The sequence below is a fragment of the Sander lucioperca genome, chromosome 19, assembly GCF_008315115.2.
Source record: "Sander lucioperca isolate FBNREF2018 chromosome 19, SLUC_FBN_1.2, whole genome shotgun sequence".
In the NCBI taxonomy this organism is placed as follows: domain Eukaryota; kingdom Metazoa; phylum Chordata; class Actinopteri; order Perciformes; family Percidae; genus Sander; species Sander lucioperca.
Window position 1 is genome coordinate 6,471,578 of NC_050191.1, and position 24,472 is coordinate 6,496,049.

The 24,472-nt window shown below is 39.9% G+C and overlaps 2 protein-coding genes across 3 annotated transcripts; one reads left to right on the plus strand and one right to left on the minus strand.

Moving 5' to 3' along the window:
- Positions 1–1,050: 1,050 nt before the first annotated feature.
- On the plus strand, positions 1,051–9,571 carry LOC116060335 (solute carrier family 22 member 2-like). The gene is made up of 12 exons (XM_031313848.2): positions 1,051–1,774; positions 2,935–2,982; positions 3,225–3,328; positions 3,647–3,801; positions 4,878–5,046; positions 5,597–5,708; positions 5,859–5,959; positions 6,046–6,260; positions 7,240–7,348; positions 7,462–7,574; positions 7,794–7,893; positions 9,373–9,571. Exons 1-12 carry the CDS (start codon positions 1,421–1,423, stop codon positions 9,458–9,460), a joined length of 1,668 nt encoding a protein of 555 aa, XP_031169708.1. The 5' UTR covers positions 1,051–1,420; the 3' UTR covers positions 9,461–9,571.
- A 1-nt stretch (position 9,572) lies between these two features.
- On the minus strand, positions 9,573–21,448 carry plg (plasminogen). Of its 2 annotated transcripts, none has more exons than XM_031313845.2 (20): positions 21,351–21,448; positions 21,032–21,171; positions 20,028–20,163; positions 19,817–19,923; positions 18,646–18,760; positions 18,415–18,554; positions 17,230–17,350; positions 16,972–17,090; positions 15,343–15,505; positions 15,100–15,224; positions 14,535–14,694; positions 14,218–14,411; positions 13,976–14,124; positions 13,730–13,823; positions 12,997–13,111; positions 12,155–12,229; positions 11,908–12,048; positions 11,421–11,527; positions 10,780–10,925; positions 9,573–9,981 (listed from the first exon to the last, which is right to left on the minus strand). In XM_031313845.2, the coding sequence occupies exons 2-20, from the start codon at positions 21,078–21,080 to the stop codon at positions 9,820–9,822; spliced, it is 2,418 nt and encodes an 805-aa protein (XP_031169705.1). In that variant the 5' UTR covers positions 21,081–21,171; positions 21,351–21,448; the 3' UTR covers positions 9,573–9,819. The 2 variants fall into 2 exon arrangements, with proteins under 2 accessions (XP_031169705.1, XP_031169706.1); XM_031313846.2 differs by having other exon boundaries at positions 21,032–21,154; positions 21,351–21,425.
- Between the last annotated feature and the right edge of the window lie 3,024 nt (positions 21,449–24,472).

Here is a 24,472-nt window from a genome sequence, read left to right on the forward strand (position 1 = left end):
ACGTAGCAATACTAAAGTGTAAAGAAAATCCCTGCATTCAAAATCTTTCCTAATTAAATTACAAAACTATTATCAAAATATACTTAAAGTGCCCATATTATGAAAAAATCACTTTTTCTGGGATTTGTGGTGTTAAGTTGTGTCTCTGGTGCTTCCACACACATACAAACTTTGAAAAAAGTCCATCCATGCTGTTTAGAGTGAGATACAGTTCCTGAATGTGTCCTGCCTTCAGTCTCTGGGTGAGCTGTTCAAAATCTGCACGGCTTGTGGCGTCACAAGCCGAAACGAGCAGGCTAACCGCAACCATTAGCTCGTTAGCATGCTAACGCTAGCATGCTACCTCGTTCTCAATAGCAAAGCACTGCTACAATACACACAAGTTCACCATAATCTACAAAAGAACTACTTACATGTGCGCCCTCATTTAGAAGTCTCCCAGCTAATCCTGCCTTGTAACTGACCGAAGTTGTTTTACTGTCTATGGAGCTAGCTAGCTGACATGATCTACATCTGAGCTACTGCACGTGCAGTGCAATCAAAGATGGTACAGAAGAAGAAGAAGAAGAAAAGAGGTCTCACTCTGTAGCTAAAACAGAGACCAGCTGAAAAGAGGATCTGCAGCAGTGAGAGAGAGCACTGCAGTACAACAAAAATATGGTGTTTTTTGAAAATTAAACCATGTAAACCTATTCTGGTACAACCTTAAAATACAATTATGAACCTGAAAATGAGCATAATATGGCTGCTTTAAAATACCAAAAGTAAAAGTACTCGTGCAGAATCTTCCACTAATATCTCATGTTCATCCTATTGATGCCTTTATGTGTTCATTATTTATATGTTGCAGCTGGTAAAGGGGGAGCTAATTAAGTACTTTTTTAATCTGCTGTGTAGTTTAACTGTAATAATGTATAATCATTTATTATCGTATCATTGATTGATTTATATTTTGTATTAATCAAAATCTGAAAAGAAACTAAAGCTATGAAATAAATGTAGTGGAGTAAAAATATATTTTGATTTGCCTCAAAACTTTTAGCACAAAATGTACTTTAGAATTTTAAAACTTAAACTTAAGTGCAGTTCTTGAGTAAATGTAGTTCCACCTCTGACGGTAGACAATGTGACGTGCATAAATTTGTGTTGTGCAACCCTGGAAGCACACTGTACGCATACTAACAGAATTTGCTTTAGCTCGTGCTTGGTTCAGGTTCATTCAATGATTGCGTAACTCCCCGTCTATTATCTGTTTAACTCCATTAAACAGTAACATGTTTTCAACACCACTGCAGCTTGAACTATTTTAAACAGGCCTTTTTTTGGACTTCAGCTCCACATCGACAAGAGGGGGAGTGGGAAGCAGACTTCTGACATTTTACTCTGATCCAGGGTGTGCTGAACAGTACACACTTTCGCCATGGCGACCTTTGATGACCTCCTGGAAGAGGCTGGGAGTTTCGGCCGCTGTCAGAGGCGTATCTTTGCCCTGCTCTGTCTGTTGTCAATACCTTATTCGGGTGTGTATGTCGGTACCGTTTTTCAGAGTTTCACGCCGGATCACTGGTGTCGGGACTCTGCGGTGGTGGAGAGGAGGCAGGCGTGCGGCTGGAGCCTGGCGGACAGTCGCAGGCTGACGGTGCCTCTGGTCAATGTCTCTGGAGTGCTGCAGCAGAGCAGCTGTGAGCAGTACGAGGTGGACTGGAACACCACGACACTCAGCTGTGACACACAGGAACTGAACCTCAGTGAGGTCCCGCTTACAACATGCAAGGTGAGACCTCTTAGATGATTTATTTAGATTTTTTGGATTATTTGGTTCTCTAATAGAATTCCCAGAAAGCTTTCGTGGGTTTTTTGTGGATGTTTTGGTGAGATAACAAATATATAAAAATGAAAATTCTCACTTATAATAATAAGCATGCAGATTAAAAATTTCTAATTTCAATTTAAAGAGGTCATAAAAAAAAAAAAACTCACTTTTTCAGTGCTTGTACCAACCCACAAACTGTGAAATGAGACAAGCCAGTCAGTTTTTTTGTGGCCTGATTAGATCAGAAACATGGGATTCAACAGGCCATTCATATGTGGCTCCCCTTCCTATGTCAAATGCAGTCTCATTAGAAAATACTGCCCCCCATAGGAGTATCACCACCCACACCATCAGAAGTACCTTTGTAAAGGTGCACCAAAAAAGTATGGACAGTATGAGAAGAATAATGTTGAACATTAAAGCATTTAAACATGTTCTAGTAATAACCCAAAATACAAGCATGAACCTGGAAATGAGCACGATATGTCTCCTTTTAGGGATTGGAAACAGTTAAAGGAATAGTATGACATTTTGGAAAATACTTATTCGTTTTCTTGCAGAGAGTTAGATGAGTAGTTTACTCTCATGTCCGTAAATATTAAGCTACAGCCAGTTCGCTTAGCACAAAAACAGCTAGTCTGGCTCTGTCCAAAGGTAACATTAATAACACATTATAGTATCTTCTTGCTTTGGGCTTTGTTCTGTTTGTTTGTGTTGTTCGTTTTAAATCTTTTTTGTGTTTTTGTCGTTTTATGGCATTTTTTGTTGTATGCATGGTGTTCAAAATTAGCACCATCTCCCAGTCAAATGCTGGTAAAATGTGCAAGTGGCTGGTAGAACATTCACTCTCCATTTAGCTGATGGACAAAAAAAAAAAAAGCTTTCTGCTTTCATGTGTTAAAATGTAGTACTTTGTTCTACTTTGACTACAGAACTCTTTGGCAGTTGTCTGCACATTTTCTCAGCAGGTCAACGGGTTTGCAGAGTTCATACCCACATCAACAGCTATTCATTCTAGCATCTTTTTGGGCCCTCCTCACATGAGGGCCCTGGGTACTCAATCTCCTTTCCATCCCCCAGTCTGACACCCCTGAATGCAAAATTTTGTTTTTGTCTTTAAGGATGGCTGGGAGTATCAGTATGAAGGCAGGAAGTCCTTTGTCACAGAGGTGAGAAGAGAAATGTAATGCATGTGTGCTTCAAAATAATTTCAATCACTAAAAAAACTAATACAATCCACTAAACATTTCTCAGTGTTACATAATTAAATCAATAAGTGTGCAAATGTTGTAGGTCAAATCACAGTTGAGCATCTCATGAATTCCAACCAAAAGTAAATTATTTAATATTTAACTGTACGGACATAAAGACATCCTGTACAGAGACATAACATTTTTCCTTTTGGTCCCAGTTTAACCTGGTGTGTTCAGATGGATGGTTTGTGGACATGTACCAGTCCACTCTCAATTTGGGCTTCCTTGTTAGCAGCTTTGCTTTTGGTTTCTTTGCTGACAGGTGAGGCAAATTGGCCACAATAACACATTCATTAGTAGTAACTTTAGCTGTATTTTGCAGAACGCTTAGGGGCAAGTTGGTCTAGATTTATTTCTGATAGAACCCTAAGAGACTTGCCTCGCTACATGGATTTTATAGACTGTTTTGTATGTTGAAGCTTTCCATCATATTATTAAACAAATTCAACACAAAATGTAGCGAACAGGAACCACATGTATAATAATGTGGCTAGATATAGATATATAGATTTAAAAAAAAAATGTTTAAAGCTTCTCTTTTTTTGAAATAAATTCTCGCCTAATGTCTTTCTTTCTGCAGGTTTGGCAGGAAGATCAGTTTCCTGGTGTCCAACATACTGAATGCGATCTCAGGGATTGCACTGGCTGTGGCTCCAAACTACATCTCCATCCTGGTGTTGAGGTGCATCTTTGGCTTCGGAGTCAAAGGAGGCTGGATGTCTTCATATGTGCTGCGTAATAATGACTTTCGATGTTCACTTTCACACACCTGGAAAAATATGGTTTATCGGTGTTTTAAGCCCCCAACGTCTCCTTACAGGCAGCGCAGGCACTAGGATTAGGCAATGGTTATGTTTAGGGTTAAGGTTAGGGTTAGGTGCCTTGAAGTCAACGGTCGCAGCGCTGCCTGGAAGGAGACGTTGGGGGCTTAAAACACCATCGAGCACAAATATGCCACATATGTTAGTTGAGCAACCTTAGGCTAACATTAACCAGACTTAAAGGAGATGTTCAGATTTTTTTAAGTGGGCTTGTATAAGTTACCTATACATAGTCAGTTTGGAGAAGCAGGCAGGAGTACCAGCACGGAAACTAAGCAAAGTACAGCTGTGGACAGAAATCAAATGTTCTTCAGCCACCTAAAAAAGGACCACCTAAAAAAAGGCAATAACGTGTAATAAAGTGTACGCAATATTCAGAATATTTTCACCGCTTTATCTCGCTGTCAGACAGCTCTGGGGAACTCAAGCCGTTGTCTCTCTCCGAAAGCCACCAGACTCCTTTTGACAAAAGTAATTTTAGCTTGCAGAACACGGGAGTTGCTGGTGAAGCTGTGAAAATATTGTAAAAATAGCGTACACTAAAACAGAGGCTGTTTTTTTTTTTAGGTGGTCCCTTTTTTAGGTGTCTAAAATGTGTTAAGCTGCTGCCCCCTGTCCACAGCAGTACATTGCTTAGCTCCGGTTTCGGTACTCCTGCCTGCTTCTCCAAACTGGGGGCGTGCCGACTATACTGTATCTACTGGAGTTAATACACTGACTATGGAGAAATACCTCACTTCATAAGATCCAATATATTTATTTAAGTATCTATATGTGTACAATAAAAGAAAACTAATAGAAAAATGTACAGGACACAATTGGAAAACGTTACATCAATGTGACGTGGAATTTCTGCTACTCATTGTAGTAAAGGTTGTCAGTAAAGATGATATATTTCTTTATGCCCCTTTTCCAGAGATCTATGTCCACTTTGTGATTGTTTTCTTTTTAAAATACGCTCACTTTGGATGTTTCCTGTCTTTCTGTCAGTCACAGAGATTGTTGGAGTAGAGTACAGACAGACTGTGGGCATTTTGTACCAGATGTTCTTCAGTGTTGGTGTCCTCATCCTCCCTCTGCTCGCCTACTTCATCACTGACTGGCGGTGGCTGCAGGTCGTCATCACTGCGCCCTTCATCTTCTTCTTGTCCTACTACTGGTAACATTCTTTCAAGAATCATACTGTCCTGGCTGTAGATTTGGTTGCAGTCATCGTCATGTCCCTCTTTAATGTCTGTTTAAGGACTTTGTTTAAAAAAAAAAAAGCAAAAGCACATGCTTACGTTTTTTATTTCCAATATATTGCAATGAACAAGACCCTTGCCATTTGTTCAAACATTATGAGGCCAACATCCTTGGTTTTTTTGTCAGTAATGATTTCGGAGATTCTGTTCTTTGTTATCCCATACCCACTCCCAAAAAAATATAAATGTTGAATATATCCTCCAATATAAGAGGTGCTGCTCATTATTAAACAGGCTTTCTGGTCACACTTGTGTCTCTGAAGCACTGCCAGCCACAGAACGAAAATGTCGAAAAGTATTTTGTCTGCCACGCCTGGTGGCCTAGAGGTTATGGGGTTAACAATAAACTATAATGTCTCCGGTCTAAAGAAACGCATTAGAACAGGAATGAGACCAAGATCGTCCATTACAAGATGTGTTGGGGAACATTTGATTTTTGTATCTGTAAAAAATGATGTGTCTCAGGTTTATCCCAGAGTCTCCGAGGTGGCTCATCTCTCAGAACAAGTCTGCGAAAGCTTTAAAGATCACTGAAGCTATGGCTAAGGAGAACAAGAGGAAGCTCAAGAACTCTGGGGTAAATTGATTTACTTTAAATCTCAAATCTCCTGAAAGCCCACACAACTACTTCTTTTTGGTACCATTTCATGCCATTTCATGATCTAATGTGTCAAATCACTAAGATCCTAACTTAATGTCACAACTGGATCACGATTACTTGATTCAGACCCTGACTGATGAAGAGGGTGGTTCCTCTTCTGCCTCTTTGCTGGACCTGTTCAGAACTCCAAATATGAGAAAACACACTTTTATTCTCATGTTCAACTGGTGAGACACATTTTTATCTAAAATCACAGATTCTTAGGCCAAAAGAAATGCACACATATTGAATCTTCTTGTTTCCATCTGTTTAGGTTCACCAGTGCTGTGGTTTATCAAGGCCTCATTATGCGAGTGGGGATCACGGGAGGTAACATCTACATTGACTTTCTCATTGCTGGCCTTGTGGAGTTCCCTGCTGCCTTCCTCATCCTCCTCACTATTGAACGCATCGGCAGACGTATTCCCTTCGCCTCCGCCAACATTGTAGCTGGAGTCTCCTGCTTGATCACCGCCTTCATCCCTGACAGTGAGTCTTATTCTTAGTCCATGTCACTTAGATCTTTTTTTTGCTTCACCTTGCCAGCAAACCTTCAACATCCCACTTCAAAGGGCCAACAGCTCGGCATACTTTGCCATTGCTGATATAGCATCTGTTATGATTTGACACTATTAATACAATTAAGTTGGTATTGGTCCTCTCGTTGGCCTCCTCAAGACGATCCTCCCAAGAGATGGTGAGTTCTAGGAGGATGACTTGTGTGGCATCAATGTTGTAATTTTGTTGTATTCATTGTAATATAATGACAATAAAGCCTTCTTAAAGGACAAATCCGGCGCAAAATCAACCAAGGGGTTAATAACACGTGTACCGAGTCGACCGTTCTCTGGGATATGTTTTCATGCTAACTGAATGTGACCAGTTTTAGCGCAAACCGCTAATTAGCTTATAACGCTAGTCGTCGGGGCACGGGTAAAGTAAAAAGAAATCGCTATTTCTATACCACTAACAAGGCTCAAAATAGCACCACACTTCCACGGTAGCATGATGAGGGTCCCTACATGTAAATCGAAGCAATGAGAACTTCACGACCAGTCGGACGCCGTGTAACCAGTAACATAGCTTAAGCACGGCGTTCGGCGTTCGACTGGTCATGACTGTTTTCCCAAGATGGCGCCCGCATGTAGTATACGTGACCTGTACTGTCTTTATAAATTATTTTTAATAAACTGTCTATAAATAAACTGTCAGTGTGGTGCTATTTTGAGCCTTGTTAGTGCTATAGAAATAGCAGTTTCTTTTTACTTTACCCGTGCCCCGACGACTAGTGTTGTAAGCTAATTAGCGGTTTGCGCTAAAACTGGTTACATTCGATTAGCATGAAAACAAATCCCAGAGAACGGTGAACTCGGTACACGTGTTATTAACGCCTAGGTTCATTTTGCGCCGGATTTGTCCTTTAACGCTCCTTAAGTTCTGTAAATGCACTTTTGTCTCCATCCCTCAGGTATGTTCTGGTTTAAGACGGTGTTGGCCTGCATCGGTCGGTTGGGGATCACCATGACCTTTGAGATGGTGGTGTTTGTTAACACTGAGCTCTACCCCACATATGTCAGGTGAGGTCAGACTGATCCACTCGATTTTCACATTCATGACACAGTAGCTCTGGGAATATACTGGTTAATTGCTACATTTTGGTTGGATTATTAAGTGGATTATCTGGATATAGGAACCTGGGAGTGTCAGTTTGTTCCACTCTGTGTGATATTGGAGGCATGGTAGCTCCCTTCTTGCTCTACAGACTGGCTGCCATCTGGCTGGAGCTGCCACTCATCATCTTCGGTAGGTTGTGACACAGCCACAAATGTGAGACGATGGGTACGTATATAAATAACATGGTTGCAAAAAGTGGAGATGAGACACTCTTACCTGTTGCAGTGCTACATATTGAGATAAATCCACAAAATCTTGTAGCCATAATATTGATTTGCGAAGCCAGCAGTTTGTAGATGTATTTTTTTTAATCTGACACTGATTCAGTCAGGGTTTTATATCAAACAGGTGTGGTTGCGCTTGTAGCTGGAGGTTTAGTGTTGTTGCTGCCTGAAACCAGAGGAGTTCCTCTCCCTGAGACCATTGATGATATTGAGTTTCCTGATAGGTGAGAAACTTCAAAACTCTCCCAAAACGTTGAATGAATTCTTTACTGTACACCATGAGTGTTAGATTATTATATGCATTATGCTGTTGGATTATTGCTAATGTTGCATAAAGTTATGCTTAAAATTAGCATAAAGTGGAACTAATTTGAACTAGTTTAGTGTTGGGTAGTTACAATTTACCGGCCACTTTATAAGATACACCTTGTGAGTACCGGGTTGAACCCCTTTTTGCCTTCAGAACTGGCTCAGTTCTCCGTGGCATAGATTCAACAAGGTGCAGGAAACATTCCTCCGAGATTTTGGTCCATATTGCCATGATAGCATCAGGCAGTTCATGAAGAGCCATGATGTGAATCTTCCATTCCACCACATCCCAAAGGTGCTCTATATATAAACGTTGCGTAGGCACAAAAGAAGGCAAATGCCACTTTCTAAGCAAACTTTGGGATTTACGAAAAAACTAACTTGACAGGAATGTGCCTACCTCCACACTAACTCTGACCCATTCCTACGCACATTAACTGGAGAAATGACCTTTGCGACTCTAAAGGCAGAAGGATGAAACTCGGGAAAACTGTGTGAAATGATTGCAAAAATACTTGCAGTATACAGCCACGTGATTGGCTGATTGATTAGATATCTTCGATAACAAGCAGTTGAACAGGTGTACCTAATAAAGTGGCTGGTAAGTATAGCAATTTTCATATTAGCTGATGAACAAAGTTAGCCTGGTTGACACCAGACCCTTCTCAGTTGTAACTGACAGTGGGTCTGGGGAAGGTTCACTCACAGCCCATTTCCAAAGGGAAGTCACCAACGGATGCCGCTCAAATGCCTCTGGGTGCAATTGGATAGTCCTTCAACCAATCAGACCAACGATCCGGGTGACGTAGCAGCGACGGCAGCGTCAACGGGTTGCTGCGCTTTGGTGGCCGTTATGTTGAATGTAAACAAAAAGCTGCTCGCCGTCGCTGCGCTATCGTCATCGTGTAAAGCCCGCCTCAATGGTTGTGATTGGTGCCTCGATTTGGAAAAATTGGAAATGGGCTTGAATGGGCTCTTGGCCAGACAGACTTGCAGACCAAATCTCAAATTTGCTGGAAGTTCGTCAGGGTTTTCCCAGGCTAGAACAAAGTAGCAGAACATAGAAATACAGTACATAAGTACCTCCAAATTGTATTGAAGGGCGTGTGCTAATGAAAGAAGTTACTTTCTACCACTGCCATAACGTGTTTATTGTAGTTGTCATTTAATAAAGTAATTGATGCCTAAATTTAAAGTAAAATTGCAAATGAATTACAATGAATTCAACTTAGGTTTACCAATACGTGTGAGAAAGATTTGCTGAATATAATAGAATCTTAATGAGTGATTTACCTCTTTAAAATGAATTTCAATTTTGAATGTGATCTGTAGGAATCAAGGCAGTGTTATTTTTTTCTATTCACTGGTAAAAGAATTTGTGCTTTTGTTCCCAGGAAAACGGAGGATGTAGTAGAGAACCAACAAATGAAGACACTTTTAAAGTCAGACCTGACAAACAACAAGGAAACAACAACTGTGTGACTGTCTTTGTGTGCATGCATGTGTGTGTAGACTTATTCACTGTGATACAACATGTTGCTAAAAAACAAGGATGTTTTTATACATTTTCTATAAAGCATGACTTCCTAATTTCTTTTGTATTAAGTTTTATTTTTCAGCTCTTAAAGAAAACACGCCTTTACAAACCAGGAACATGATCTGCTTCTTGTGTTTCCACAACATGAAATATAACACCTGTTGACATCAGATAATACCAGACTACAAACTAAAGTAGGTGTGTTGGAGCAGAACAGTACACACATGTCAAAATACTTTTAAAAACCACTCCAGTTACTTAATGTGACTGGAGCTGTTGTGTATTTGTTCAAGGTGGATCATTTTCAATTGGTTTTGATGGTTTGGTCGATCCAGTCGACAAATTTGGAGACTCGAGCGTAGACGCCGGGTTTCATGGCATTGGCGCATCCCAGACCCCATGATGTCACCCCCTGCAGGATGTACGTGTTCTGGGAATAACACACCAGAGGGCCACCGCTGTCACCCTGCAGAGAGAAAAAATGTTATGGCTTTCAGTTCAACTGTTACCTAAAAAAGTCATTGTCTTCTAGCTACAGTAGTTGTCACTGTAGCCTGGACGACATCGGGAAGTGCAAATTCAACCAAAACTGGCTATTTAATCAAGATTTCGCGGCATTGCTGTAATTGGTAAAAAGGCTATGCATACGAGGCTCAGTGTACGTATGCAAAAGGTTTTTCAAACTCGACACAATAGGAAAGAAGGCAGCAATGTTGTGGTACTCGAGATCAGTCTTGGTCTCAAGACAAATTTGTTAAGGTCTTGTCTCGGAATCGACAGCAGAGGACTCTGGATTTTATTTCAAGACTGGTCAATACCACAACTGCAGGGATTTCGTTAAATTGCCTGTGCATTGTCTGATTGATGCCTCTGTTTATCTTGCAAATGCAACCAATAACTTGACTCATGTCTAATTTGAAAGTTGTTACCGTAAACCCCCCTCTCCCTGCCCCCTTTACACACACTCCCAAGGAAGTGAATGCAGGAGACAGGAGACGATGCTCTGGCTGTCTAATAAAAATCTGGTCTTGGTCTTGACTCGGTCTCGCCCTGCCTTAGTCTTGGTCTTGACTTGGTCTCAAACCCTCAAAGTCTCGGTCTTGTCTTGGTCTCGATACACTCTGGTCGTGGTGGTGGTGGTCTTGACTACAACACTGCAAGGCAGTGGAATCCCACATGCAGAGTGAGAAACACAAAATCGCCAGTGTGGTAAACAGCAATGCACAATGCTTTACGTTTCCATAGCTTTTGGGGTTTTTCATACCTGGCAGCTGTCTGTTCCTCCCTCGATGTTTCCAGCACACATCTCGTGGTCTTTGACTCTGCCGTTCAGGTACGATAGACGATTGCAGATCTTGTTCTCAATCACAGGGAAACCAGTTTCCTTCAGGACGCCCTCACCTCCCGTACCTTTAACACACCTCCACAAAGTTACCCTGTTTACAGTTTTCTACAATATTTAGTGTATCTTAATTTGAAAGAGCAACACATGTAATAAAATATGTATACAATATTGGATAATTATTTTTCTTCTGTCTGTTTTTAACCTTAAAACCTCTTCACATCTTTGTGGGGACCCATCATTGACATAATGCATTCCCTAGCCCCTTACCCTAACCTTAACCATCACAACTAACTGCCTAACCCTCACCCTAACCATAACCTAATTCTAACCCTAATCCTACAACCAAGTCTTAACCCTCAAAAAGCCCTTTAAACTTGTGGGGTCCAGCATTTTGGCCCCACAAAGCTGTCAGGACCCCAGAAGTATACTCGACTCCCGAATATAGTTAAACACAAACACACACACACACACACACACACACACACACACACACACACACACACACACACACACACACACACACACACACACACACACACACACTACATACTGTGACATACCTTGAGTTTCACCCCATCCGGTAACATAACACTCGGTTCCACTGGGAACAATGTAGTCCTTATCTGGCAGACAGACTGACATGACTTTGTCATTTATTAGTGCAGGGCTGAAAACACACAAAACAACAGTGGTGGAAGAAGTACTTAAAAAATAGCAATACCACAGTGTAGAAATACTCTGTTACAAGTTAAAGTATTTTTACTTGAATAAAAGCACAAAAGTATTAGCATCAAACTTTACTTAAAGTACTTACAGAATGGCCCATTTCCAATTAATGTAGTGTTTTTATTGGGTTACAATTACTCCCTCAAGTAATTTATACAAGTACCTTAAAATTGTACTTAAGTATAGTACTTGATTAAATGTACTTTGCTTCATTCCACCGCTGAGTGCAATAGTGAGTAAAGGAAGGATAGTTGTTCTTATAAGTATTATTATTAGTAGTACTTGAACTAGTATTAGTGGTAATAGGATGATGAGACTCACCTCTCCAGTTTGAGCAGAGCGATGTCAGCGCCGTTGGGTTCCAGTATCAGTTTTTCCAGGTTCTTTTCTTGTTTCGACGGCTCATTGGCTCTCTCTGTGTTAACACCCATGATAACCTTGTAGGCTCCTGGCCGTTTGGACCTACAGTACACACCATATTTATAAAAACACACACTAGTTATCCAGTGGTTGTCTTATTAGAGGATTTAGTCTTTAGTTGTTTAATGTTTTTAATCATCTATCTGACCTCTCCAGGCAGTGAGCTGCAGTAAGGACCCACTGGGGGTGAATCAGAGATCCTCCACAGAAATGAATTCCTGTACTGGTAGAAAGAGATGCACAGAAATATATTTAAGTAGGTCAGATATATCATGACCTTTTTATATATCATTTTACCTAAATAGTTACAGATAAACACTGAGATGCAGCATCTTGTTTTCAAGAAAACATGGAAAACAATTAATATAAAATACTGTAACATATCAGTCAGAGACCATGCACGCTTTATTAAGGCGCATGGACGTATTAAGTATTACGCACTCACGCTTTACTAAAGCAAATGCATGCTTTAAATAGGTTTCACACACACTTTAGTGCTGGCGACGCTGTCCCTCTGCCCAATGGCATTTCAGTGGTCAAGCCAGCCGCCTTTTGGATTTTGATGAACGAAATAAGATTTGCATTTCAGCAATCATTTCTCACATTATATTACACATCAAAAATCAAATAAGTCTTGTTGAATATGTGCCGTCACCTGTGCTAATACATAAGAGGCACAAACTGAAGCTAGGTTATTGTTTGCATCAATAATTAAAAAGTTAAACCCAGCATCACTTAAAGTTTTATTATTTTTTGCAAATGTTGTAGGTCCATTGGATCATTTTTTTTTTGGGGGGGCTTTTTCCTTTATTAGATAGTGACAGTGGATAGACAGGAAAGTGGGGAGAGAGAGAGAGAGGAGATGACATGCAGCGAAGGGATTCGAACCCGGGCCGTTGCAAAGGACTCAGCCTACATGGGACGCCCGCTCTACTGGGTGAGCTAGAGGCCGCCCCCATTGGAATCATATTTAAGTATTGTTCTACTCACTTGGTCCGGAGGCTGATTTGCCAGGGCCACGAGTAAGCTTTTGACACGCAACCTCCCACAATCCGACCAAAACAACGCTTTGGTTTGGTGGCTGGTGTCCCGCATTTCAATCCAGCTACAAAGAAAGTTCACAGTCATGAATGGCAGACAAAAATCTAATTTCTTCCAATTGGTATCAGTTAACAAGTCTTAATGTTTACATGTGAGGCTGCTAGTGCTCACGATCAAACAAACAAAATTGTTGGATGCACAAAAATTGGATTATATTAGGCTATTAGATTCTTAATATTAGTTGGGAAGGCACTGGGTGGCTGGAGTACTGTCAATTTGTTGTCAAACCCATACAAAACCGTTTAGGTTAGGGCAAAGGACAGTGCACCAGAGCCTGGAAAGTTTACCCAGTTTTTACCTAGCCAATTTTCAAAGCTGTATTTATTTCTAATAGAATCTGAACTGATGCAATCATTTGTTTTAAAGGGACTTCAATGAACATTTTAGTGGCAACTAAACTAAACATGATAATTCAAGGGGATTGCCAAAATCAGTAGGATTCATTCTCTGGGTATCGCATCGTTATTGTTTGCACCAAATTTAATAGCAATCCATGCCATTTTTTTCATATATCACTATGGACATATTTCACATCCTGTATTGCCATTCCTCAAGCCACATAGCTAGAGGGGTTAGAAATACCAATAATTGTCATGTCCTACATAAAAAAGGGTTTACATACCACAGTCGGGGATCTGACAGTAGTCCCATTTCTTGTTCCTGTCTGTAGTGTAGCACCAAGGACCATTCACATCGCCATCTGGGTTTCTGCAGCTCTGATAGGGACACACAAAGAGAGAATCAATGATTTAGGAACGAATATGATTTGCCAGCTTTTAACATGACTGTGTTCATCAAATCCGGAGCAAAATGTTATCACTCCAAAAGTCTACAACTCAAAATGGTTCGTACAGGAACACACACTTACATTGCCCTCCAGACCTTTGTCGGGGTGAGTTTGTGGGGTGAAGCTGTTGTGTTGGTGAGGGATCTGGGCACTCCAGGCCTGGCAGGTCACGCCCAAAATGGTGATGGAGGTTGGACCCCGGTATGTATCTCCATTTCCAGTCTTACAGTCTAACGCAGCAACAGAGACAAATAAGTGGGCGAATAAAGGACGAAACGAGCAAAAAATCTGACGAACACAAAGTTAGAAAGTTAAAGAATTACCAATCTCTGGTGGGGTCTCTGTGGCAGTGGAGGAGGCCTCGGGAGTTGAAGGTTTGCTTGTAGGTGTAACGCTCGCAGGTTTGGTGGGGCATTTCTCCAAGTTGCAGTACTCCCAGCGGACTCCAGGCTCTGTAGTGTAACACCAAGGAGCTTTGTCTCCATCTGGGTTCCTGCACAGATTCCTCCTGAGGTCCCTGTTGAAAGAGAAAACCTGGAACTTCAGGACAGCAGGAGGCATATAGTGACTTTATTTAAAAAAAGTGTAAATCTGTATTTTTAAATATGAAATTTATCAGTAGACACTCTTTGATGCTCACGCGTTGGGGAAGTTCTGTGGAGTTTTTTGGTGGGTGTGTGGACTCATGGAGCTCCAGCTTTGACATCTCTTTCCACTGATGGTCTCTGATGTTACACCACGGTAACTCGTCCCGTCACCCTCATAACAATCCTCCTCCTCTGTGGGGATCAATGGCTCATCTGCAGCAAGAGACAGGAAATCAGGCTGATTTATTGATGCATTTTTTTCTAAGCAGCAAATGTGGAGTTCTATAACTCAGTGGGTCCCAAAGAGGGATGATACAATGACAGAATGTATGACTATTTTGTTCAGGGGTTTCATACACTTTCTGTAAAAGAAATACTCTTGACAAAGGTCCAGAGGGACTGAAATGTTAATTTTGACAATAAATAATGATACTGTAGCAATAGCAGACGGCAGGATTTTTAATTGTTTAAGTGTGTAATTAAACATGTAAAAGCAAGACAGGGGCCCATAGGATGAAATCTTATCAAATGCAGGTGTGTGGTGTAATTTGTGTCAGTTTAGGGGTCCTTGACATGAAAAAGTTTGGGAACCACTGCTATTACTCATCACTGTTATACCTGGTGCGGCTGCATTCCCACAGCTTGGCACCTTACAGTACTCCCAGCGAGTTTCAGGGTCAGTGGTGTAACACCAGGGCATCCTTTCATTGTCTGGGTTACGACAGTAGTTGCTATCCAGGCCTCTGACAAACAACAGACAGTAACAATGAATGAACACAGGTAAAACCCAACGATAAAAGGCAGGATGCCATAAGTCCCTCTTTTTTTTAAACTAAAGTTTTCTGTTTCAGTGGCTCTTACTTGCAGGGGTAGTTTTCTGGCGAGCGGTTGTGTTTATGTGGTGTCTGAGACGACCAGCTCTGGCACGTTTTCCCAGATTCCGTCACAGCAATCGTGCCTCGATACACTTTCCCTTCACCGGTGGCACAGGTCAGCTCTGGGACGATGGCGGGAGGCTCGGATGCTGAGCATAGAAGATGAGACTGATTGGTTGTAGAACTCCAAAAAACAAGTAGTAAGTGGCAGTGTTTTAAACAATGTCAAAGTACGATGACACTGATAAACATAACTGTAAAAATTAGGGCTGTCAATCGATTAAAAAAATTAATCTAATTAATTACAGACTCTGTGATTAATTAATCGAAATGAATCGCATACATAATTAACGGTGCCTGAACCGATACTTTTTAAGAAAGTAAAAAAAGAAAAGAAAACAAAGGGTACTAAACAACAGTTGGTGACATTAAAGAACGGCTTGTTTATTGTTAAGGCCATATGGTCAAAATTAAATGATTTAATAATAATGTATAACAATAAAAATAACTTATTTCACTAGTAAATTGCTGTTGAACGACAAAAACAAACACCAAGGACATTTACAATAACTTCAAATGCACCACGAAGCTGTAGTTTACCAGTTTCATTGAACGCACCGTCTGTATTGTTTTTCCGACGGTAGCTAAACTGCAGATTGTTACATCCCGCTGTTGAGTCACAATCCTCTACAGTAAAACACAGTCACACTTTACACCGTTTAGCGTTAGCTGTCAGCATTGTAACCGTGTTTAATCCAGCTACTAGCTAGCGGTAGGCTAACGTTAGCTGCTGTCGAGTATAGTGTTAACTAGCGTCACATGCAGCGGTGCTTGTGTTGCCTGTATCGTCTTCAGAGCACCAGAGAGAAGAGCAGACATATCAGTGGCTCCAGATTTCGGTAGCCAGGGTTGGCAGGAAGAAGATTTTTACAAGTAAATGTTCCAGTTAATGATCCAGGCTGCACATTCTCGTCTCCCTCCTTCATTTTACAGTCGAATGGTGGCTAGAACGGCTCCGGATCAAACGTCAATATGGAATGGATTAATCTGCGTTATTTTTTTTAACGTGTTATTTTTTCTCAGATTAATTAATCGAAATTAACGCGTTATTTTGACAGCCCTAGTAAAAATAGGAATGACTAAAAAGTTATATGATTGTGAATAATTAGGGACTGTATCTGTGTAGTTCTGTTATTTTAAAAGTCTTTAAGGTGCGGATAGAGCAACTTTTACCATCATTTAGGACCTCTGTGCTGTAATTAAAATGGTTTTCTATATACTACTAGATACAACTATTACATTTTAATTTTGTGAAATAATCATCAATTAATATATGTAGTAATATAAGTAAGTATAAGTAGTAGTAATAGTATTTTCTTTTGTTCATCAGGTTGCGGTGCAGGGTCAGTTTGCCAGTTCGTTGGTCCTGCAGCAGGAAGTGCTCAAAGGTACTTCGTCAGGTTAAAGGGTGAGTGTACTTATTTATCTATAGTTCTTAAAAGCTGCAGTTATACTGTGCATGTTGCTTGTAAATGGGTTAAGTCATACATTTTAGGTGTTACCATTGTGAAATATGGCAGAAGTAAAGTAAACATATTGAAGTAGGAGGACGTACTGCAACGGGGTATGGAGCAGAAGTCCCATCGTTTGGACCCGCTGGTGGTGAAGCACCACGGTCGGGGGTCTCCATCAGGGTTTCTGCAGTAGTTCTCCTCAAGATACTTCTCTGGAAGACTAGAGAAAGCATAAATGGAATGGTAAAATAAATTCAAATTCAAAATCATTTGTTTAATTTCCAAAATATGTATGTTAAATATGATCAAATCCTGCTTGTGGTTGATTGATAGCTTGATGTGCTTTTATGTGTTCTTACGCGCTGGGGCTGTAGCCATGGTTGTGAGGTTTCTGGGAGTCCCATCGTTGGCAGGTGAAGCCTTTTTCTGTGGTGGAGATTTTCCCCCTGTAGTCCTCACCGCTGCAGTGTATACACTCCTCTGTAAAGTAACACGCACACTAGGGCTTCAACTAACTATTATTTTCATTGTCGATTAATCTGTTGATTATTTTCCTGATTAAAGGTGCAGTAGGTAAGCCTTATAAAACTAACTTTCTGTCATATTTGCTGAAACTGACCCTATGTTCGAGTAGAACTACATGAAGTAGGTAATTTAAAAAAAAAAAAATCCGGCTCCTCTGGCTCCATCTACAGCCTGTAGTGCGATTTGCAAAAATCCACTGCTCCCTGTTCAGATGCACCAATCAGGGCCGGGGGTGGGGGGTGGGGGTGTCTAACTGCATGTCAATCACTGCTCAGGCACACACATTTCATCGTGTCCTCCCCTCCCCCTCCCCTGCGCACGAGCTGCAGATAGGTTTCCTCCCCCTCCCCCCTCTTCACACGCGCCTTATCATGCACAGCTTTCCCTTGTGGGGGGAGGGGCTTAGGAGACCGTTTTGGGCTTTAGTAGAAAGAGGGGAGGGACTGAGAAGTTGTCGATATTCAAATGTTTTGGCTAAGTCCTGGATCTTTGCAATCCTACCTACAGTACTTTTAATCAATTTGCTTTTGGTCAATAAAATGTCAGAAAATGGTGAAAAATGTCGATCAGTTTTTCCCAAAGCCTAAGGTGACGTCCTCAAATGTCTCATTTTGTCCACAACTCAAAGATTTTCAGTTTACTGTCATGGAAGAGTGAAGAAATGTAAACAAAAATATTCACATTTACGAAACTGGAATCAGAGAATTTTTACTTATAGTTGACAACTAATTGATTTATATTTGCAGCTCTAATGCACACACACATTGCGCTACCCCTCTGCTATATTGGTCTACTAAGGAAACTTTTGATCACTACAGTGCATTTTACACTTGAGAATAATTTGGACACTCAAATGAAATGGTGGGCCGAGACACAGTTGGCAATCATGAGAATAGGGATTCATTTATGAAACAACAATATTTTTTTGTGTCTTGGCATCATTGATATCAATACAATACATTACATTACACACATTACATTACATCACACACAAAAACACAAAATAAATACAGGTTTACCGGTGCAGCTGGGTATACCGCAGTGTTCCCAGCGGGTGTTGATGTCGGTGGTGTAACACCAGGGTCCCCCGCCGTCTCCATCAGGGTTTCTACAGAAGTTAGACTCCAGGTCCGCTAGAGGATTGGATTCTGGTGTGAAGCTGCAGCAGAAACATTGACATTTTTTTATGAAAAGATATAAAAGGATACGATGGGATATGTAAAGTAACATGAATATACTTGACTATATACTTGGGCCTGTGTGGGTATTTGGCACCCCAATTCTGACAATTCGTTCCTGTTTTTGTTTTGCTCTTTGTTCCTCTGTAATCTGATCCTACTCCATTTACACACTCCAGGAGGTAGACTAGACAAGACAAAAAAACAAAACAAAAACACCAAAGGACATTATAATCTCATAATATATCATATAATATCTCATATAATCTCATTTGTTTCTAGTGTACACATTTATCAGATGATTCTTGGAGTGAATCGATTATGTAATCCCACTAAAGTGATGTTTCATCCCCAAAATCGGAGTCACAGTAGTGTTCAACGTGAGTCACTTCTTCACTGTGTTTGCAGACACAGTCCAAACATCACCGATCACGCAACATAGGCTAAACATTAACCACAATGTAATAGAGGTTAATATAAAAGTCCTGTATTCAAAACCTTACTTAAGTAAAAGTATGTATCAGCAAAACGTATATAACGTAAGTATCAAAAATAAAAGTATTCACTGTGCAGTAAACTGTTCCCTGTCAGTGTTTTCCTGCTATATCTGGATTAATATTCCTGCTGCATTAACGTGTATGTTGCATTTCACTGCTGTAGATGTTTATGGTTATGCTCGTTTTAACTCCTTTATGTACTGTTGGGTAGTTTGATTTACAGCAATCCATCGTATTCTATAAGATTATCATTGCGTCGCTGTTGCTGTAGCTGTCGCTGAAAAACAGCCCTGTTTTCAGCTTTGTGACGATGCATTTTCCAGCTGATCCAAGAGGCTTTTTTAAGACTTCATTTAGCTAAAGAAGTAGGACGATTTTCTCAACAAATAAAGGAACACTTCAGTTTATCACAAACATTCAACATCAACACATCTGGAGTTGCATGGTTTTCACTGGACAGGAAGGAGATGAAAAAAGTAACTAAAGCTGTCAGACAATGGTAGTGGAGTAAAAAGTTAAATATTTCCCTCTGATCTGAAGTGGAGCAGAAGCAAAATGTTGCATAAAAGAAAAATACCTTAAGTAAAGTAAAAGCACCTTGAATTTGTACAGGACTTGAGTACATTTCACCACTGTGTGCACTCTTGTAAACCTTTCAGTGTAAAAATTCATAAGAGACAAAAAAAGGACACCATAGTACAATTTAAAAAAAAAAAATATATGACTGAAAAGACAAAAGGACTTGCCTTCTTTTTCATACAATGCTGTGCTGCTTCTGCGCAGGATATTCTCTGTTTTAGAGTTTGCTGCTGCTGTCCAACACTCTTGGTCCTTTTCATGGTATATGAAAGACCTGTGAAAACACAGCAGGTGTCAGGTTGGGATGCTGAGCCTTAAATGTAAAAGTTATAATGTTAGTATAAATGTAAAAGTTGTATTTTTAAAGTGTGAACTTACCTGCATGTGAAGGATGCTTCAGCATTACATTTGGTGGCACAGTCAGCCACAGTGTTTGCTGAGTACTGTCTTCTCCGCACTGAGAGGATCCATGCTCCTTCAGTTTTGGCGTATCCTTCCACCTCTGTACCACTCACTTAAATCAGATATACAGCCCATTAGTTATCATTAATATCAGCCGAGCTCAAATCTGGTTTCGGGTTTTATGTATGAGGTGAAACAGCAGTAGACGTTGCAAGTCATGATCTTTCATATTAAAGACTGATGTGTAAAATAAAGGATGAATTGTTAAAAAAGAAAATGTTCCTTTTGACTTTTCCCTTCAAATATTCCATAACTAAAGTGCAATAATACAGCAAAGTGTCAAGTATTTTCTCTATATATATATATATATATATATATATATATATATCATGTACACTTAAAAATGTAGAGAGCTTTTCCTGCCGGAATAGGCTTAATCAGCATACAAAACAGTACCAAAATGAAGTACTCATTATTCAGAAGGCCTAGAAACTCACACATATTATATCACTGGATTATAATTATTGATGCATTCATATGTTCATCACTTAAGTACATTACTTAAGTAAATGTACTTAGTTACATTCCACCACTGTCAGGCATTAAGTGGTCTCTGAGATGTAATATAAACAGTCAGATTTGACAAGAATCGGATAATATTTAAATTTGTGTCACTCCTTTAGATTATTTTCAACTTGTCCTCTGCTTTCCATCGTTTGAGGCTGCCTCTAAACTGTGTACACTAAGTGTGAACACATCAAAGTGAACAAAATCTGTCTGTTTACACATCCTGGCTTGATCGAATGATGCAAATAGTATTGAAGGAACATGTTTGATCAGCTTGGAGAGGGTTTATCCTGATGAGGTACTTGTGAAGTACTAATGAAGCAAAGCATTGTCCATCTTACTTTTTTAAAATATTTTATTTCATTAAATCATTGTAGAACCATTCATGATTATCATTCAAAGATATATCTTACCGGTGCAGACCAGGGCTCCCAAGAGGAAAGCTACTTTGTACAGGTCCATGGCGAGGCCGTTACCCTAGCAGCTCATAGTCGACAAAGTCACTGAGGTACCTCCTGGTATGTGGTTGGGCTCCTTTTAGTATTTTAGGAAGCTAAATGGGACTGCTGAATTATTAGTCAATCATTGGCCTGACAAGGATGGCAAAAGAGCCACAGGTCAAAAACATTGTATGGGAAATTTTGAAGCACTAAATGTTGCATCGCAATGTCACAGGGTTTCATCCTCTCAGTTAAATGTTATATATAGTTGTAAATACTGTTTATTTCTTACCTTGTTCTGGTTATGAAAATGCACCCACAGGGCTCTGGAGCTGATCTGTTGCTTTTCTGAAGCTGCAATACATTTAAGAGAGCCTGCTCATGAGCTTTGACCTCTTTTGATATCTTGTGTGCTTTTGTTTCTTATCAGCATGCCAATTCTTTCTCTTAATCACATCACTGGAATTTGGGTCCATCCTGAGAGCGCTTGTATGTCCTGTGTGGCGTTAAAACTTTCATTATAACATAAGTAATCGGTTGCATGTTCTTTAATGGTAATGTGTGTGTTAAAATATTATAATGTTATACAGACTTGATTCTCATTCTATTGGTAAATACTATGCACTCTAGATCAATATGTGTAGTTAATCTTCAGCTAAAAAGGGGACCAATGTCCTCAACTGCAAACATGTGGTTACAAAACAACATACTTTAGACAGTTCAGTGTTTAGTGCCAAGTAACTATTTTTCAACTCCGGCCGGCCATTTTGAGTTAAAATCTAAAAGTTATTGAGTTTTCTGTCTATATAAGCTCCTTAAGGAGGCGTTTCGATTGATGTGTCTGCATAATAAGTACTTTTTATTTTGGTACCTTAGTACTGGATTTTTGCTAATGATCGTTTATCTGCTTATTTATTTATTTTTAATTGCAAGACATTAACATGTAATGGAGTAGGTCTGCTTTTTGGTATTCCTCTTTCTACTCAAGAAAAGGAGCTGGATACTTTTTCCACCAGGAAAGATGATCAAACATGACCAAGAAATGTAATATATATGATATAAATTATAGGGTACAATCCTAAACTACTTAATTAAATTTTATTTTTTATTTTCCAATCCCAAGCTACTTAATTAAATTTTATTTTATGCTCCACATATCTGGAACAAACTCCCAGAGAACTGCAGGTTTGCCGCAACTCTCAGTTCTTTTAAATCAAGGCTGAAGACCTATCTTTTTGATGTTGCCTTTCTTTAAATAACTGTTGATTTCTTACACTGAAGTTGCATTGTTGACACTGTATGACAATCTATATAAGCATATAAAGAGAAATTCCTATTTTATCTGCTTTTATATATTTAACTGCTTTAATTGCTCTTCAATGTTTCATTTCTTATACTGTACTGTAACTTTTATTCTCGTATTTTATCTGTTTTAAATTTTTTAATCTGTTTTCATGTAAAGCACTTTGAATTGCCCTGTTGCTGAAATGTGCTATACAAATAAAGCTGCCTTGCCTTGCCTTAAATCAATCCTAAAAAAGTAAGTTTATAAAAAGTCTTCCAAAGAGAAAGTTGTCACTGGTATCACACCCATGTATGTTATGCTTCACATTTAGTGTACAGTTGTACAATCCAAATTAAATCGGCAACAACTACAGGTATCCCCCCTCCCCCCCCCTCTCTCTCTCTCTCTCTCTCTTTCTCTTTCTCTCTCTCTCTCTCTCTCTCTTTCTCTCTTATCATTCTCATTTTAAGCAGACTGTTTTTTCTCAGTTAGATAGCTGGTGGGTTGTTTTTGAGGTGATGGAGGCTTTACTTGTCCAGACTGGAAGGTGAAGAGGGTGGCTGCTTAGTCCTTAATGGTAAATTTGCAACAACAAAAAAACATTAGAAGGGCACTCGGACAGTGCAGACATGTTCTGTGATGTCTGTATCACCTGTCAGGCTGCAGGCCCCATGTTAGGCTTTTTCTTGCTTCAACAACTATAAAAAAAAAAAAACTACAGTGCTTGCATATGGGTTTCCTTAAATTCAATCTGAACAAATGACAACCCATATAATACCTCGTCATGGCCTGCAGAGGGTGCTGTTGATGACCGACCCCTCATTGTTACTGCATGTGAAAGGAAAGTGAGGACAAATGGATGAACGGGTGAAGTCGATTATGTAATGTCAAGGGAAGTATAATAGAGCTATTGATGATGATATTCACAATTACAATCAGCTGTCCAATGTTGGTTTATTATTTGTGCTCAATAGGCCACTGTACTGAATGACTATCGCACAGCATGATGACATCTGATGGGTCAGATGGTTCAAGGGACTCAGACGTACCTCTACAATTTTCAATGTTATTATTGTGAAAGAAAACCAACGTTTTATCCTCACATTTGTTCTGCCTTTGTCAACGTGCAGCTACTAAAATTCCATCTATTCAAAGTTCACACAAAAAGAAGAAGACAAAAAAAGTGTATGTATGATTTGTAGCTTGACATTGGCCTATTTTATTTAAACCAGGAGCAGGGACAGTACAGGGTGACAACACATCTCATACATTTGACTCTTTGCTTAGCTTAATTAGAACTATAAACAGGGGGAAAGGGGAAAAGTTAGGACAATTCCAAGGGCCCATGACTGAGAGGGCCCCCAAAAAATAGGTAAAAACTAATATAAAATTATCACCAAACCATCATCATTCAGTATATATATTTCAAATATAATAATAAAATGAATGCTCTCTTTGTTTTTACTTGGTTTTGACAGTAAAAGTTAAATATCCCCATTGACCAAAAAGTAAACATCCATATTGACCGACCACCCCCCTGTATCTGCATGAAATGGTTTGGTCCTGCCTTAGAGCACTCAGTGACGGTGTTTAGTTGAAGTCAGTAGATGCGCCAGAACTACAGTGACCACAATGTTGACAAGTAACGTTAAATCAAAATCTGGTTTTCAAAAAAGGAAAGAGAGAAAAGAGAGAGAGGAAAGACAAAGGAAAGGGTGTCAAACTGTAACCCAGTTTTTCACCAAGAAAGGTGGGTAGCCTATAGAGGGTTTTCACCAACGTCATGTTCTGGGCGGTAACCTGGATATGAGGCCATGTTGGAGGCACTCAGTGTAAACAACTGAATGGAGTAATGGAGTATTGTGCACTTTGTATGCTTTAATACTTTATATCTAAACAACAGAAAAGCTCATCAAAACGCGTCCAAGATGCAAAGGCATATAGGGAAGGACTTTGACCACAAAAAAGGCGCGATATTTTGAGAAATTACAGTTTACTGGCGGTGCAGATCCCTACAAGTTGGCTCCCTCTTCTTGGACCCATGGCGGCCGGTGATTCTTCCTTCAGTTGCATATACCGATATAGTCAACTACCTGGTTTTCTCGCCGAGCCCGTACACAGCGGAAGAC

Bases quoted from the DNA above. Each gene is read 5' to 3' on its own strand.
- LOC116060335 (XM_031313848.2), top strand. From the start codon at position 1,421: ATGGCGACCTTTGATGACCTCCTGGAAGAGGCTGGGAGTTTCGGCCGC. The intron at 1,775-2,934 runs GTGAGACCTCTT...TTTGTCTTTAAG, and splicing joins TCCCGCTTACAACATGCAAG to GATGGCTGGGAGTATCAGTA. The intron at 3,802-4,877 runs GTAATAATGACT...TCTTTCTGTCAG, and splicing joins GATGTCTTCATATGTGCTGC to TCACAGAGATTGTTGGAGTA.
- plg (XM_031313845.2), bottom strand. From the start codon at position 21,080: ATGGACCTGTACAAAGTAGCTTTCCTCTTGGGAGCCCTGGTCTGCACC. The intron at 20,164-21,031 runs GTAAGATATATC...ATCTGATTTAAG, and splicing joins GGGAGCCCTGGTCTGCACCG to TGAGTGGTACAGAGGTGGAA. The intron at 19,924-20,027 runs GTAAGTTCACAC...GTGTTTTCACAG, and splicing joins GAAGCATCCTTCACATGCAG to GTCTTTCATATACCATGAAA.